Genomic DNA, 14,380 nt, shown 5'->3' with positions numbered 1-14,380 from the left:
CACACACACCATACAGATGCCACAGACATGCCATGTACACACCACACACACACGTACCATACACACACCACACATACAGACCACACAGAAACACACACACGACAAACACACATTCACACACATGAGCACACACACCAGAAATTGCAGTCCACCCCTAATTATGCTTTAATTATGCTTTAATGGTGGTCTCTCAGGGTCACCAATTGGGCCCTGATTTAGAGGTCCTAATGGAGAAGACCTCAGAGCCCACCCACTAATTTCATATATTTGGAGAAACTCCTATCCAGAAAGAGGAAGAGGTGTGGGTATCTCCACACAGGAAAGTCATGGCAGGGCCACAGATCTGTCTGTGGTCCCACTTAGGTCCCCAAAAGCCCAGGCTTCACCAACCTATCTCTGAGACCTGTCCCTGAACCCTACCATGATGCCTTCATTGCTGCTGAAAGGGGAAGGGGAGAGTGTTAGGTCCAGCCTTCCGAATAGAATGAAAGCGTGAGGCACGAGGAGATCGTGGCCATTGTCAATACATTTTTTTTACAGTTCATGGATTCTGAGATTGTCATCTGGGGAAACTGAGGCCCAGGTTGAGTAAGAGACTCATCCATAGTCACAGAGCAGAGAAGTCGCAGAGGGGGTGGCTCTGGGCGCGATCTCCTGATACCGGGGCTTTGCTGCCACACCAGCCTACCTCTCTCCCTCGTCCCTTTGCAGGACTGTATCATTCATTACAAATATTCATTTAAAGGCCAAAGACAGCCTTTCAATCAGATTCCTGGCCCTCATTGCCTCCTTTACTGCTCTCCACTATATTATCCCCATCTTACAGGGGAGGACACTGAGGCTCGGGAGGTTAAGCCACTTTCTCGGGTCACGCAGTTAGAAATCAGCACTTCGAGGGTTTGAACCAGAGCCCATTCTCTTGGCACTGTCTCTCAAGATGGAGCAAGATCACCAAGGTTGTTAAGGACTGACTTTTTTCGTAGATGAAACAGCCAGGAGCTAGTGGGTTTTCTCCTGGTTCACGAGGCTGGGTGTGAATTTTCTTGTCATTGACCTTGACAAAGCTTTGCGTGCAGCATTCAGAGACGGTCCCAGCCAGCGATGTGGAAATGAGAAGCAGCTCGGTCCAGGAGTGGTCCCAGAGGAAAGGCATGTCCAGCACAGGAGTCTCATTCTTCTCTTTCTCTTTGGGGAGGAAAGGGGGAATTGGTGGAGACGGGGAGAAACCGGAGAAGAGAGGGAAGGTGGTGGAGAACAGAGTCTGAGGCTCCTCCACACTGAAACCACAGCATAGCAGTCCCTTTGGGTCCTGGCTGCTGGTGCAGCCTCTTGGAGAATCTTGAGAGACATTGACCCTGGGGCCCACCTCCCGAGATGCCAAGAGTCTGAGTGATCTGGGGTGCAGCCTAACCACCATGTGGATGGTTTAAATCTCCCCAGAGACTGTTATGTACAGCCAGAACTGAGACCCACCGGCCAAGGCTGGGTCCTGAACCTGACTTTGACGGACGCCTTGGTGAATGTCTTGGGAGAGAGGAAGCACCGAAAAAAGGCAATAAGAAAACTGCATTTTTTAATGCATTCAGGTGTCCTTTCAGGGAGCCAGAAAGATTGGTCTTTTATGTCCTCCCTGGAGCTGGCATGGTTTCTTGTTCTTTCTGCCATTTTATCAAATTTAATTGAAACCAAATGAGCACTGGGCCACAGGGATCCTCAGAAATTCCACAGTGCTGAGGGCTGTCAGTGTTGGCCGTGCGGCATCATGAAGGAGCACAGAGGCCTTGGGACCCAAGCCTTTCTAAACTCCATTTACTCCTCTGTAAAATGGGACTCATGACATAGCTTTGTGGTTGAGGGGATCTGGTGAGAAATGGACACAAAGGAACTCTGAACAGGTCTTTTTAGAAATTTTAATGCACCTAACCCTGCATTTATGGCTTCTGGGGTCTCTCTCTACCCCCTTATTTAAATCCTATGGTTTATTTAACTAGCATCTCTACAGTCCCATGGAGGTCCTGTCTTAATTGCAACACAGTGTCTTCTTAAAGTCATTCAAACTCTCTGAGCCTCAGTTTGCCTATCTGGAAAATGGAGGGAAAAGTCACCATAATTCATCCACATAAATGACACTTACCTCACCTGCGCCAAGCCCTGTGCTGGGCTCCGGGGATACGGGAGAGGCATGGAGAGGGGGTGGCTGGGTGGCTCAGTCGGTTAAGCATCTGCCTTCAGCTCAGGCGATGATCCCAGGGTCCTGGAATCAAGCCCCGCGTCCATTTCCCTGCTCAGCAGGGAATCTGCTTGTTTCTCTCTTGCTCACTCCCTTTCTCTCTCAAATAAATAAATAAAACCTTAAAAGAAAATAAAAGAGCATGTGGTTTCAGGGAGTTTGAGCGATCCGGTGTGAGAGCTGGCAGGTTCTACCGTAGGCTTGGACTCTGGCTGTTCTGTACGACTCGCTGTTCCACCCGCAGTATTTTCTTCACCGCTGGGTGCCTCAGTTTGCTTCTCTGTGACATAGGTGAAGATAGTAGTGCTTACGGGCTTTGTCTGAGGATAGAAGTGGTGTGTGAAGTGCTTGGTAGAGCTCCTGGCATGCCGGCAGCCTTATGGAAAACTTGGCTCATTATCGTACGGCTGTAAATGCAGGGTGGGGTGGGGAGAACCTAGGGAACTCGTGGGATTCATAAAATGTTGTCAAGCAGAGAGGTGAGATCCCTTTATTCCAGATGAAGGGACCAGCACAGGCTGAGCAGGTCTAGGAGTTGCAAGGGGTCTGGTGTAGGAAGACGTTTGAGACACCAGAAGTGGTCTGGGGCCCCGATGGTGGGCCCTCAGGAAGTCCAGGAAGGCTAAGAAACTGGACTTGATTCTGTGGGCTTCATTTTGCTTTTTCCACAGCCCTGTTCTATCACCGGTGACTTCTGATTTTTTTCCCCCTTAAACTGCATATAAATTGGCTTGCTTTCTCACTTGGCTTACTCTAAGCAAAATAATGTCCATGAAATTAGAAGTTTGATTTGCAGACCGTATATTTATATATTTTTTCTAATTCACATTTGAATAAATACATAACCATTAGACATTTTCAAATACGTTTGTCTAGCTAAAATCATCTCGTGAACGCCCCTGGGGAAAGCTTTTAAAGGCAAGATTTCTAAGCAAGGGTCAGCCATTTGTTTAAAAAGGAATAAAGAAAAGCAAGGTGGCTTGCTCATCATTTCTTTCTACATCCTCTGTAGAATATTAACTGCAGTTACAAAGCTCACCTACCACCTTCCCCCTTGGGGGCACCTGCAGCCCCCGAATGGCAGTGTACACCATGCTTAGGCACACACTGCCCTCTGCTGGCCATGAGAAGAATGACTTCGCCAGAGAAGGGTCTGCTAATCTGTGTCAGAATCAAATTTGTATCCTACCCTAAGCTCTTTGGCTCTCTAGACCCTACTGAAAACAATAATGGGGATCCCTTGAGCTATTTTTATCCTTTTTGAAGAGGTAATATATTCACACGATTCAAAAGCCAAAAAGTACAGAAGAATCTACTGTGAAAATTACGTTTCCCTCGTTTCCACAGCCAACAACCTCCTCTCCTGTGCCCCTCCCTAGAGGGAACCACGGTGACTAGAGTTTCTTATGCACCCTTCCCAGACTCTTCTTTTTTTTTTTTTTTTTTTAAGATTTTACTTTTAAGTAATCTCTGTACCCAGTGTGAGGCTTGAACTCACAAACCCGGGATCAAGAGTCACATGTTCCATCAACCGAGCCACGGGGTGCCCAGATTCTTTTGAAGTATACTAAAAAATGTAACAGAAACTTTCTATCTACCAAAATAAAGTGCCCCCCAAGACTAAAGTCATCGGTTTAACACTGGTTTTATTACATACTCGATTATACACCATCAATAATGACAAGAAAACGAGGCAGATTTGTTACCAGGAAATGTAAAATGTTTAGGAGACAGTCTTTCAACACAGGGATCTGTAAAGAAGAAATATTACCTTGGCAGGAAAACCAAAGTTGATATGACGGGTCTAATCGAGTGGACTTTAGTGATGTTGTCATGAGAATGTAAGGCACAGCAGGAGTCCGGGGGCCATGAGATGGGGCTTCCTCATACTGCAGATTCTGTTTGTAATGTTTTTCACACTTTCTGACTGACGCGAGTCACACTTTTTTTTTTTTTAATATTTTATTTCTTTACTTAGTGGGGAAGGGCGGAGGGAGGGAACGAATCTCAAGCGGGCTCCCCGCTGAGAGCAGAGCCAGATGCTGGGCTCAAACCCCCAACCCTGAGTCTGTGACCTGAGCCAAAATCAAGAGTCCCACGCTCAACCGACCGAGCCACCCAGGCGTCCCTCGTCACTTTTTGGAGATATGTACATATGGCTTTCACGGGACATCATGTAAAATAGTGGTTCCCATCTCAGGCTTTGGCATCCAACACACCTCAGGTTAGAGTCCTGGGCCTGATTCTTTTGTGACCTTGGGCAAGTGGTTTCTCCCAGTTGAGCCTCGGTTTCCTGATCTAGAAAATGGGCGTGAGCCTAAGTCTTAGAGTGTAAGTTGTTGTTTGAGTGCTTAAGACTCTGTTGTTACTCAAAAGCTAACTGAGGATCTTGGGAGATCTTTTCTCAGAGATCTGGCCCAGAAACAAGGGGGAGGTGGCAGGGGACACCAGAAGTGGGAGCATTGGATAGTGTGCCCATAGATGGCTGCTCAGACCCTGGAAGGGGCTCCAGGATATGCCCGGAGCAGGGTCAAAGTGGGGAGGGAGAAGGAGCTACACCCTAGCCAGTCAAGGTCATGGGCTGGCATTGGCGTGGCTTATCAGGCAATGTCGTGGTGTCATGGTGCCAAGCTTGATTCTGGCAACGATCATATCAGGAAAGAAAGGAGGATGTAGGCAGTCAGGGCCACGGGGGTGGGTGGCGCAGAAATCATTTGGGGCAGCTTCAGTCGTCTAGAACTTCCCAGTTAACCCATGAAGGCGAGTGCCGAAAGCAGCCACAACAAGAGGGTCCCCTCCCACGGCTGATGCAATAAGTCCATTTGGGATCAAGATTCCAGGCAGAGATGGGGTCAGCGCTACAGCCCACCCTGGGTGCCAGCTGAGGTTCAGATCCAGACACCTGCCCCTGGGCTGGTGCTGATTCATCCAACACACGCTCAGCATGGTACCAAGCTGGGGATCCAGAGAGCAGGGAGCTGGACAGACCTGCCCCCGCTTCAGGGAGCTTCTGGTCTGGTGCGGATGCCCCAGACCATTGGAGACCCGACTGCTGAGCTCCGTAGGAGGGGTGAGCATAGAAGGGGCCCCTAGCCCAGACTCAGATGGGGCAGTGAGGGGCTCCGTGCAGGAGTAAATCACAGAAGACCATGATGGAGATGAGGGGGCAGGAGTTACCCAGGTCTACAGCAGCAAGGCTAAATTAGGATTCAGGCTAGAGGGGACAATAGCCTGTGGAAAGCCTTGCAGGTGCTTCCGCATACCTTGGAGAGACTGACGAGTCATTGATTCTGGCTGGAGTGTAAAATACTGGGGTTGAAAGGGATAGTGAGGAATGAAACTGTGGGGAGGTAAGGGGGTGCAGCTAATAGGTACAGGGAAACCCTGAAGCTAGGGCCAAAAGTTTGCACTTAACCTGAGATGAGGGGCAATGTCTTTGTAATTGAAAATTTGCATAATGTGCCCTTAACCAATTTAACTTCTACAGCTCAGTGGCACTTAGTACCCTCACAGTGTTGTGCAATCAACACCCCGTCTAGTTTTAAAGCACTCTCATCCTCCCAGAAACAAACCCCACTTCTGTTAAGCCAGCGGTCTCCATTCCTCCCAGACCCTTCCTCCCAGCCCTTGGAAACCACCAAGCTGCTTTCTGTCTCTATGGCTTTACCTATTTTGGACATTTCTTCACAGTGCAATCATGCACCTTGGGGCCTTCTGTGATAGGATTCTTTGACTCGGCGGGAAGTCAGGTTCACGCCCGATATAACATGGGTCCGTGCCTCGTTCCTATTCACAGCTGAACGATAGCCCATTGTAGGGATACACCTCATTTTGTTTCTCCATTCATCTGCTCCATGCAGGGGCCAGATTTATGTTTTGGAAAGACTCATCTGGCTGCTGAGGAGAGGGACGGGGCCAGGCAAGGAGGTGGTGTCCCACAGTTCAACTGAAAAAGGATAGAGAGAACCTAAAGGTGGCAGCTGAGGAAACAGGGCAAGAAGGAGACCCAGAAGCTGAGGTCTCCTGGTAGGAACTCCAGGAAAGCCTTGCCCTCGGGTAGCAGAGAGGGGCTGGAGCAGTCAGGGACTGGCCCTGTGGCATCTTCCCTGAGGGGCACCTGCTAGAACAATTCCAGTCCCATCGAACCCACCTACCTGCAGGCACCTCTCCTCCTCTCATTTGTCCTGGAGTCACGCTGACATCCTGATTTCTCAGCACCTCCCTGGATGGTCTCTGGCTGACAGATCACTCAGGTCCTCAGTGGAAAGCTCCTGCTCTGCCCCAGACCAGTCTCTGGGCTGCTAAGTCTGCATTTTCACCTCAGCTGCTGAGGACGGTCCAGCAGAGGGACCCTGGATGCCCCCGGTGTATAGATAGGCTGGACGGTGGGTGAAAAGCACGCTTGTCTTTCGAGGTGGGCAGGGGATCAATTACCAGCATTCGCATATATTGGTGGAACCCATCCATCAAAAAGGTGGATCCAGAAGGATTCGGCAGAGGATAATCTTATTCTTACACTGTTCCTTCATTCATGGTTTGTTTGGGATTTTTTTTTTGGTTTTGTTTTGTTTTGTTTGGGGGATTTTTTTTGTTTGTGTGTTTGTTTTTTGGCACTTCTCAGGGTAGAAGCTTCAATTTTTTTTTAGGTCTTCTGGTCATAACAAGTGTGGCTTAGTCTACTAATCATAAAACACCTGAACCTCATTCATTTTCAAACTTCCTGCACCCTCCACAGGGCTCCTGGGGCTGGGAATTCTGCAGTGGGAAGGGGCTGGGTAGCCTGCTTCCTTCTCATAAAAAAGCCTAACTGGACAGCCCCGTTCTGCTATGGAAGATACAGAATGCCGGGGGTTTCCTCTGTTATGGGGAACTTGATGAAGACAAAGCCTCCTGAATCTGGCTGCTCTTGGCTTTCCCTCCTGCTCGACCCCATCATCCTTTCAGGATGGGGAACACTTTTAAGGAGACCCATAGTGGCTCCTGTCTTCAAAGTCCATATCTGGCCCCAGAAAATGTGAATATTCTGTCCACTCTTATCAACAATAGGCATCTGACTTCCAATGCTTCTTTTTTCTTGGCTCTGCCCCAAAGCAGGCAGACATCTCTGGCCTGACTTTTGTCATTACTCTTCTCCTGGGGAGCATCAAAAGCAGTCACTGTTCCCCAAACCCCAGAGACACCTGCTATACCACCAAGAGTGACCTCAAAGCCCTCCTTACCTGGCTTAAGGGGAAGGGAATACACTTTCTCCTCTCCCCCCATTCCTCCTCCCAAGTGATGCTGTCTCTGAGTCACTCCTTCCTACATGCCTCCTCCGTGACCCAATAAATTCTCTGCCTTCTGCAAGCTAGAGATAGGGGAGGATGGGTTTAGACTGAAAGAGATGCATTCATGTGATAACAGGTGCCCCTGGGGCCCTATCTGAACCCTGCCGCACCTGCCACTGTGTACCCACCATGCCTTCCTACTGCAAGCACCTCATGAGAAGCCCAGAAGTGCTGGGGGCTTGGTACCCCTAAGAGCAGCCCTCAGCCAATGAGGGATGGGGGTGGAAGCTAAATTCCCAGTTCCCTCTCCCCCAAGGCACCTTCTACACCATTCCTGCAGAATTGAGCCCAGTGCCCGCAGTGGAAGTCTCCCACCAATGACTACGCATTGGCTCTTTCATTTCATCCTATCTCTCTTACTCACCATGCTGCCTGGGGTGGCCTTCCAGATCTGCCAGATGCCAAGAGACACTCCTCTTTGCTCACCTCAGTTTCTGGAGGACCCAATTTCAGTCAACAGCTTTTTTTTTAAAGTAGGAATGCTTTCTTCTTATGCTCTTTGCTTATTCTTAGCTTAGGGGACTTCTGCTGAAATCCCAGGACAATAGATGTTGCAATGAATGGTCTGTTGCACACAGTTTACAAAAGGCATTCACATAAGTTAATGTTTCTCAACCTTAGCGCAATTGACATTTTCGACAAGATAATTCTTGGTTGTGGGAGGCTACCTTGTGTCATGTCGGATGTTTAACAGTACCCCTGTCATCGCCTCCCCAGTGGCACTCTCCCCCGCCAATTGGGAAAACTGTGTCTCTAGACATTGCTCATTGTCTCCTGGGGGACAAAACCACCCCTGTTGCAAACCACAAATGGAAGTCATCTGATGTCATTTGGAGTAAACATTTGTCTAAAGGGAGCATGATCTTGGCGACCATGATGACAGTGATGCTGGTGAGGATGATGATGGTGGTGGAGTGGTGATGTTGGTGGTGATGGTGACATTCATAATGACACGGTGACAGGACATCACATTCAAATGACTTGACTGCCTTTGCTCAGGTGCTGTCAGTGCATTTGATCCCAGATTTCCCATGACATAGACGGGAAACTCACAGTCTAGGAACTTCAGAGAAACTGGTGCCTTCCGTGAAAGTATCGGAGCCATGAAACTAACCAAAGCTTACTGCTTTCCAAGGCAGTGCACTCTGCCGCTTCCTGCTTTACAAGCACAAAGAACCATGCTAGCGTTTTCAAATGAAAGCTATTTGCCCCCTTGAAGATGCCTCTGCCACATTTAGATCATTGAAATGAGTGATAGAGGAAAGCCAAGTTGCAGACTCTCTGGAACTCACTGTTAACAGTATATCAGTTGTGAAGTCAGCTTAAGCAATAAATATTGGCGATCTACCATGTTTCATACTACCCTAATCCAGCGCTTTCGTGAACCACTGATGTTTTCACAGTTCTTAGAGTTAAGAGGCTCTTCCCTAACACAGGTCAAGAGCTGACATCAACCACACCGTTTCTGCTATCAAAGAGACTCTCTGGCAGGCTCTTTCATATCCAAGCATTTATGGAACACCAATGGCATGCAAGGGAAGGTGGCAACTCCAGAATTTCAGTGCAATAGGGTTTATAGGCTGGAGCCCTTGCTGGAAACTGGCAGAGGGTATGACTCTACAGCTCTGTCTGGAAGCCACACATGGACAGCTTTTGTTAGGAGAGGGTGTTTTGGGGGTGGTGCAAGGGAAGCTGATGGCGGTCTTGAGGGCAGTTGGAATCTCCCTAAGCTGGCCCGTGGGACAACCTTACAGGAGGAATGTGAGAGGTGCTGGGGAGGACATCACTGTGAATACAATTCATCCCCTGCCCTGTGGGAGCCACCCTTCCACAAATGTTCCTTGTAGTTCTGTTGCTTTGTTCTTACTACCAGAAGGAAGCACTGGCTTGGGCAGTTTCCACCCCTCCTCCAGCCTCCCAGACTGTGGAAGGGGAACACTGCCCTGGGGTGCTGGGTGATGCTGTCAGGAGGGAGAGCTATCTGTACTCTGCATCCATTTCTAGGAACTTTTCTGGGGACCATTTCCTGGAATGCTGCTCTCTTCAGGCACTGTCTGTCCGCTACAGCCCTCCAAGCTTCTGTGTCTATACCCACAGCTAGGGAACACTGACCACTGGGCAAATTCCTTCAGGAGCCATGATCTCGTTCCCTATCTCCTTCTACCTGTGCTTTGCCTTCTCACCATCCCCTGCTTATCAACCTATAGCCCTCTAATCTTTCCTGATGATCTGAAACAAGCATCACCTCCTCCAGGGAGGCCTCCAGGATGCCACCCAGTCTCCTCTCTCTGCACTCACCTGGATCATAACCGCCACCACAGTCCCTGGTTTCCTAGTCTAAATCCACCACTGCTCTGTGACTCTTGTGTCCCCTGACCCAAGCTTGGCAGATAGGTGTTCAAAAATATTAGGGAGAGGGACACAAGAAAAAGTGAAAGATGTAAGAAAGAAGGTAAGGAGGAGAATGGAAGGAAAAAGAGGCATGAGTCACTACCTGTCCGCAACCAACGCTGATGTAGCTGGCATTCTTTCAATCAGAGATCCATTTTTATCCAGCACACCTCCCATAACACATGTGTCCGCTGCACGCAGAAGTGCTTTCTGGATTATTAACTATGTATTGCCGTCCTGTTATTTAGCGTCAAGGTCCTTGCCTGTATTCCTGCATTCACTCTATGAATCCTGATAGCCAGCTTGAGCCTCTTTCAGGAATAAAGTGCCTCTGTCCCGCCCTCCGCCCCATCCCCTGAACATCACAGATACCAGGTCTGATTTTGAGGACTTTGCCACATAATGATTGGAAGGCTCATTTCACCCGACATGGAGATGCAGATTCTAATTAGGAGGCAGTCAACATGTTCTGCTTCTGAGAATGGAAAACCCATGCCACACCCCCAGCAGATAGCCAGTGCCCGGCGCTCAGCTTCACTGGCACTGAACGCAGGTCTCTTACAATTCAGCATTCCACTGTGCAATGAGCTCCTTGCAGGGAACCATCTCCCGTGTGAGTCCCTCCCCAAACCCAGGCGCCATGCGTGATCGCGGGCAAGATCAGCCTGTCCTGCTCATACCTGTGATGTGACTACCTCACCCCCAGTTCCTACCTAGCCTGGAGCTTGCCGCTGAGGATGTTGCCTGAAAAAAAATAAATCAAAGGCTTGTCGAATGTCTATAACTGTGTCTCACAAGGCCCTTCCTCTTCTGTCTGCCCCGTTCCTCTAGCCTGAACCTGAGCAACAGTGACATCCTGACTATCTATGATGGCGATGAGGTCATGCCTCACATCTTGGGGCAGTATCTTGGGAACAGTGGTCCCCAGAAGCTGTACTCATCCACACCGGACTTAACTATCCAGTTCCACTCGGACCCCGCTGGCCTCATCTTTGGGAAGGGCCAGGGATTTATCATGAACTACATAGGTAAGTGTCTCCTCTAGTCCTTTTGTGTGTGCATGAGTGTGTGTGTGTTTAGATGGTTTCTTCTAGATCTGTCTTTTGGGGGGTTCTGTGCTACATGGATCTTTTAATATATTGGCACAGTAAATATGTGTCGTTTTTAGGCATTTGGGCTCTCTGGTTGGAAACAACAGGGTTTGAGTTTTAGTATTGCTGTCAATGGCTGTGTGATCTTAGGCAAGTCACTTGACCTCTCTGAGCCTCCTTTTGGTCATCTGTAAAATGGAAAAAACTGATAGCTGCTCCAGAGGCTCGATATCAGGACCTAGTAGATGATGCCTTGTGATTTTCAGATTCGTGGTGTTTCCCTTGTAGTCAGCAGGGATCCTAAACCATCAGCACACTCTCCTGCATTTGCAACTTCTCAAAACAGCATCACCACCATCTTGCCTGACCAGAAGCTGGGCTCTCCCTAAGGGCTCTTCTTCCTCTGTAGCCCCATCCAATGGAGACCATGCATTCTCTCCCACCCTCTGTACTGTAAGACCCAGAGAGGCAAGAGGTATCTTCCTTGCTCTTCAATGGGGCTCCCAGACCCTTCCTATCACTCTCACATTAAAGCAGAAACAAAACCCAAAAAAACTGCTATAAAGTTCAAGCCAAGTTCACACTTGGCCATACAACACCTCTTCTTACCATTTCTTCCATCCTCAGCCTTCTCTCCTCATTCCTCATCTGTGACCGCCTCTTCTTCATTGCTGGCTCTGTCACCCTCCTCAGAACACTGGAGGGTCTCAAGCACCACACTGAGCCCTGTCCTCTGTCCATCTAGACTCATCCCCCATTCACTGTCATCCAGTCCCGAGGTTCTATACAATGCCTCTCTGTGTTCTATTGCCCCTAATTTGTACTTCCAACCTTGACCTCTTCCATGAACTTTCCACCTAACTCCCTGCTAGCTACCTTCTTGCGTATCTAACCAGCATCTCAGATTTAACATGGCCCAAACAGACCTCCTTCTCTCCCTACCCCCACACCCCACCACCACCCACTTCTTCTGCCGCCAGCAGTCCAGGCATGGCTATGAAGTTCCACTAATCTCAGCCCCAGAAAGGATTTGAACTGACAGAGCTTCTGCTCCAACCCTGTCACGTCACAGCAGAAGAAGCCCTGGGCCACCGAGGATAAAGGACTTGCTTCTCAGGGCCAGACACTGAGGCTCATACCTGGGCTTCCTGGCTCCCCTGGTTCTTAGTGTTTCTCTGATATTCTTGGCAACAGCAGAGAACTTGGGAGACACAGGGGGGCACTTAAGACCTCACCTCTTGGCATCCTGGATGGTGGGTGATTACACGCTGAGCATTTCAATGGGCAGGATTCACACAGCAATCAGAGAACTTGCTTGGGTTGCCCAGGAACGAGGCAGACATCTTGATTTCCAGGATGGAAAAGGGGGAAATGAAGGGGTTTCATTTTGCCAAGTCTCCCCATTATCACACCCACCATCAAAAACCATCTGGCTTGGGCCAGATTCTCCGTCTGTGATTCCTTCTTCCCCACAGCTTGAAGATTTGCCCATCCATCTCTATTATGAAGTATTCTCTGTGTCCCACCTCTTGCCTCTAAAACACAAGCCCCTCTCTGACCTTTGGCTATCTCAAAGAGCCAGATGCATTTGAAAATAAGTCTCCTGCTTTTTTGTGTGTTTGTTTCTAGCTCTTAGATGTTTCTCATTCCTGCCCACTCTGCCTACACCTCTCAGAGGGACAGACACAAGTGTTGATCTTTTTCATGTTTCTTGGAGGCCTTTTTCCCCTTGATTGTGCTGCTAAGTGTTTTCAGAGTGTTACTGCTGCTACTTTCTGTGGGTTGCCCACTCTTTACTGGGCAGGGCCCTGGACACTGGGGGACGGCTTGTGCTGGCTGCCCAAGTGAGGCACCATCCAGAGTCAGCTGCCTTTGGAGGGAGAGTTTCTAGTGACTTGGCTTCAGTCTCTCTCCTTAACCTTCTCTTCTCCTCATTCCCCTGCCCCCCACTCCCCAGTTGGGAGATGAGGTCATAGTTTTTTTTTATTTGTCTCCTCCGGTGTCCAAGTCAGTCTTCTGAAACCCCATTCAGCTCAGTGGTGGAAATCTGACCCTATCCAAGGCCACCCAAGGTTAACCCGGAAGTCTGGCCAATGTTCAGTGTGGCGCCATCATGAAGAGGAGGGGTTCCTCTTCATTGAAGCTGAAAGTTAAGATTTGTGTGACAATTTGTAATTGGCAGGAACTCTTCCATATACTATTTTCTTTCATCTTCAAATGCATTATCTCCACTGTCTACAGAGTTTGGTCCACAAGAGTCTCTGCACATGTGCCAGCCCCTGCACTAGGAACCAGGAGCCAGGCATGAATGGACCGCTCTCCCTGCCTTTATTTCTCTGGCTGGTGAAAGTGGGGGAGGCGGTTTCAGGGTTTCAGGGATACATAGCCTAACTAATATGGGCAAATGTAGGCGACATACGATAAGAACAATCCTGTTCTTATTTCTGTCAAGGAAACACACACTCAATTTCACAGGGAAGGCAGGTGGGCTTCTGTATTTAATTCTGATGCCAATCAATTCCTTGTGACTATCCATTTTGAAGACCATGTTGAAAAAATTCTGAAGAGTCCACGCCCGAGGTCCGTGGAGGGAGAGTGACATGATTGACTAGAGATGTCTGCTGTGGCATGGGAGAGGTAGTTGCTATCCCAGGTCTAGATTTAACCAGACGTAGATGCAATTCTCATTGAGAAGAGGGATCACATGGAAGGGTCAGGGGGTTTTATGGTCATCTAGAGATTTTAGAAGCTCCTAAAATGATCTCAAGGCCAGCACATAGCTCTGCAACGTGGCCAAGGCTAATCTGTTAGGACTGCTGGTAAACCTTCCACAGGAACATTCTGGGCTTACCTCATTCTGACCTCCCATAATTCTGCTTTACCTAGACAGAAGGAAAGAATCATTCTTCTTATCAGTGTCTGTGGCCAAGGGCATGGAGACAAGGGAATAAAAAAAAGCAGAGCTGAGTAAGCAGTGTTTTTCAAAGAGATATTAGTCACTTGTGTACTTATTCCTCTAATCCTAGGACAATAAGTAAGCTCCATATTGTAGGTCAACTCCAATCAAATGACAGTGGTACCTAGGATGATGTCTGCCATGAGCATAAGACCAGTAAATGGCAGCATGTACTCAGTGCATTTGAGTATTTCTTTTGCCCAAGAGTTAGACCAGGTTGCCGATCTTGACCATGAGACTGGCAAATGGCGACACGTACTCAGTGCATTTAGGTATGTTTTTTACCCAAAAGTAGGACCATGATGCTAATCTTGACCATGAGACTGGGAACATGACTTCAGATCCCCATATTCCTAGTGCCTGACATATAGTAAGTTCTTACAAA

General features: G+C 48.7%; 1 protein-coding gene across 1 annotated transcript in view; it reads left to right on the top strand.

The window, feature by feature from the left end:
• Nucleotides 1–14,380, top strand: part of LOC111160026 (seizure related 6 homolog like) — a 180,941-nt gene that overhangs the window by 142,536 nt on the left and 24,025 nt on the right. The window contains exon 10 of the mRNA XM_022522791.1: nucleotides 10,780–10,976. Within this exon, the coding sequence (XP_022378499.1) occupies nucleotides 10,780–10,976 (197 nt within the window). The remainder of the gene's footprint in view (nucleotides 1–10,779; nucleotides 10,977–14,380) is intronic.

This window comes from Enhydra lutris, unplaced genomic scaffold (assembly GCF_002288905.1).
Source record: "Enhydra lutris kenyoni isolate GAN:26980312 unplaced genomic scaffold, ASM228890v2 scaffoldscaffold73, whole genome shotgun sequence".
Taxonomy (NCBI): domain Eukaryota; kingdom Metazoa; phylum Chordata; class Mammalia; order Carnivora; family Mustelidae; genus Enhydra; species Enhydra lutris.
The sequence above is the reverse complement of the archived record's forward strand: the minus strand, read 5'-3'. Positions and strand labels throughout refer to the sequence as shown.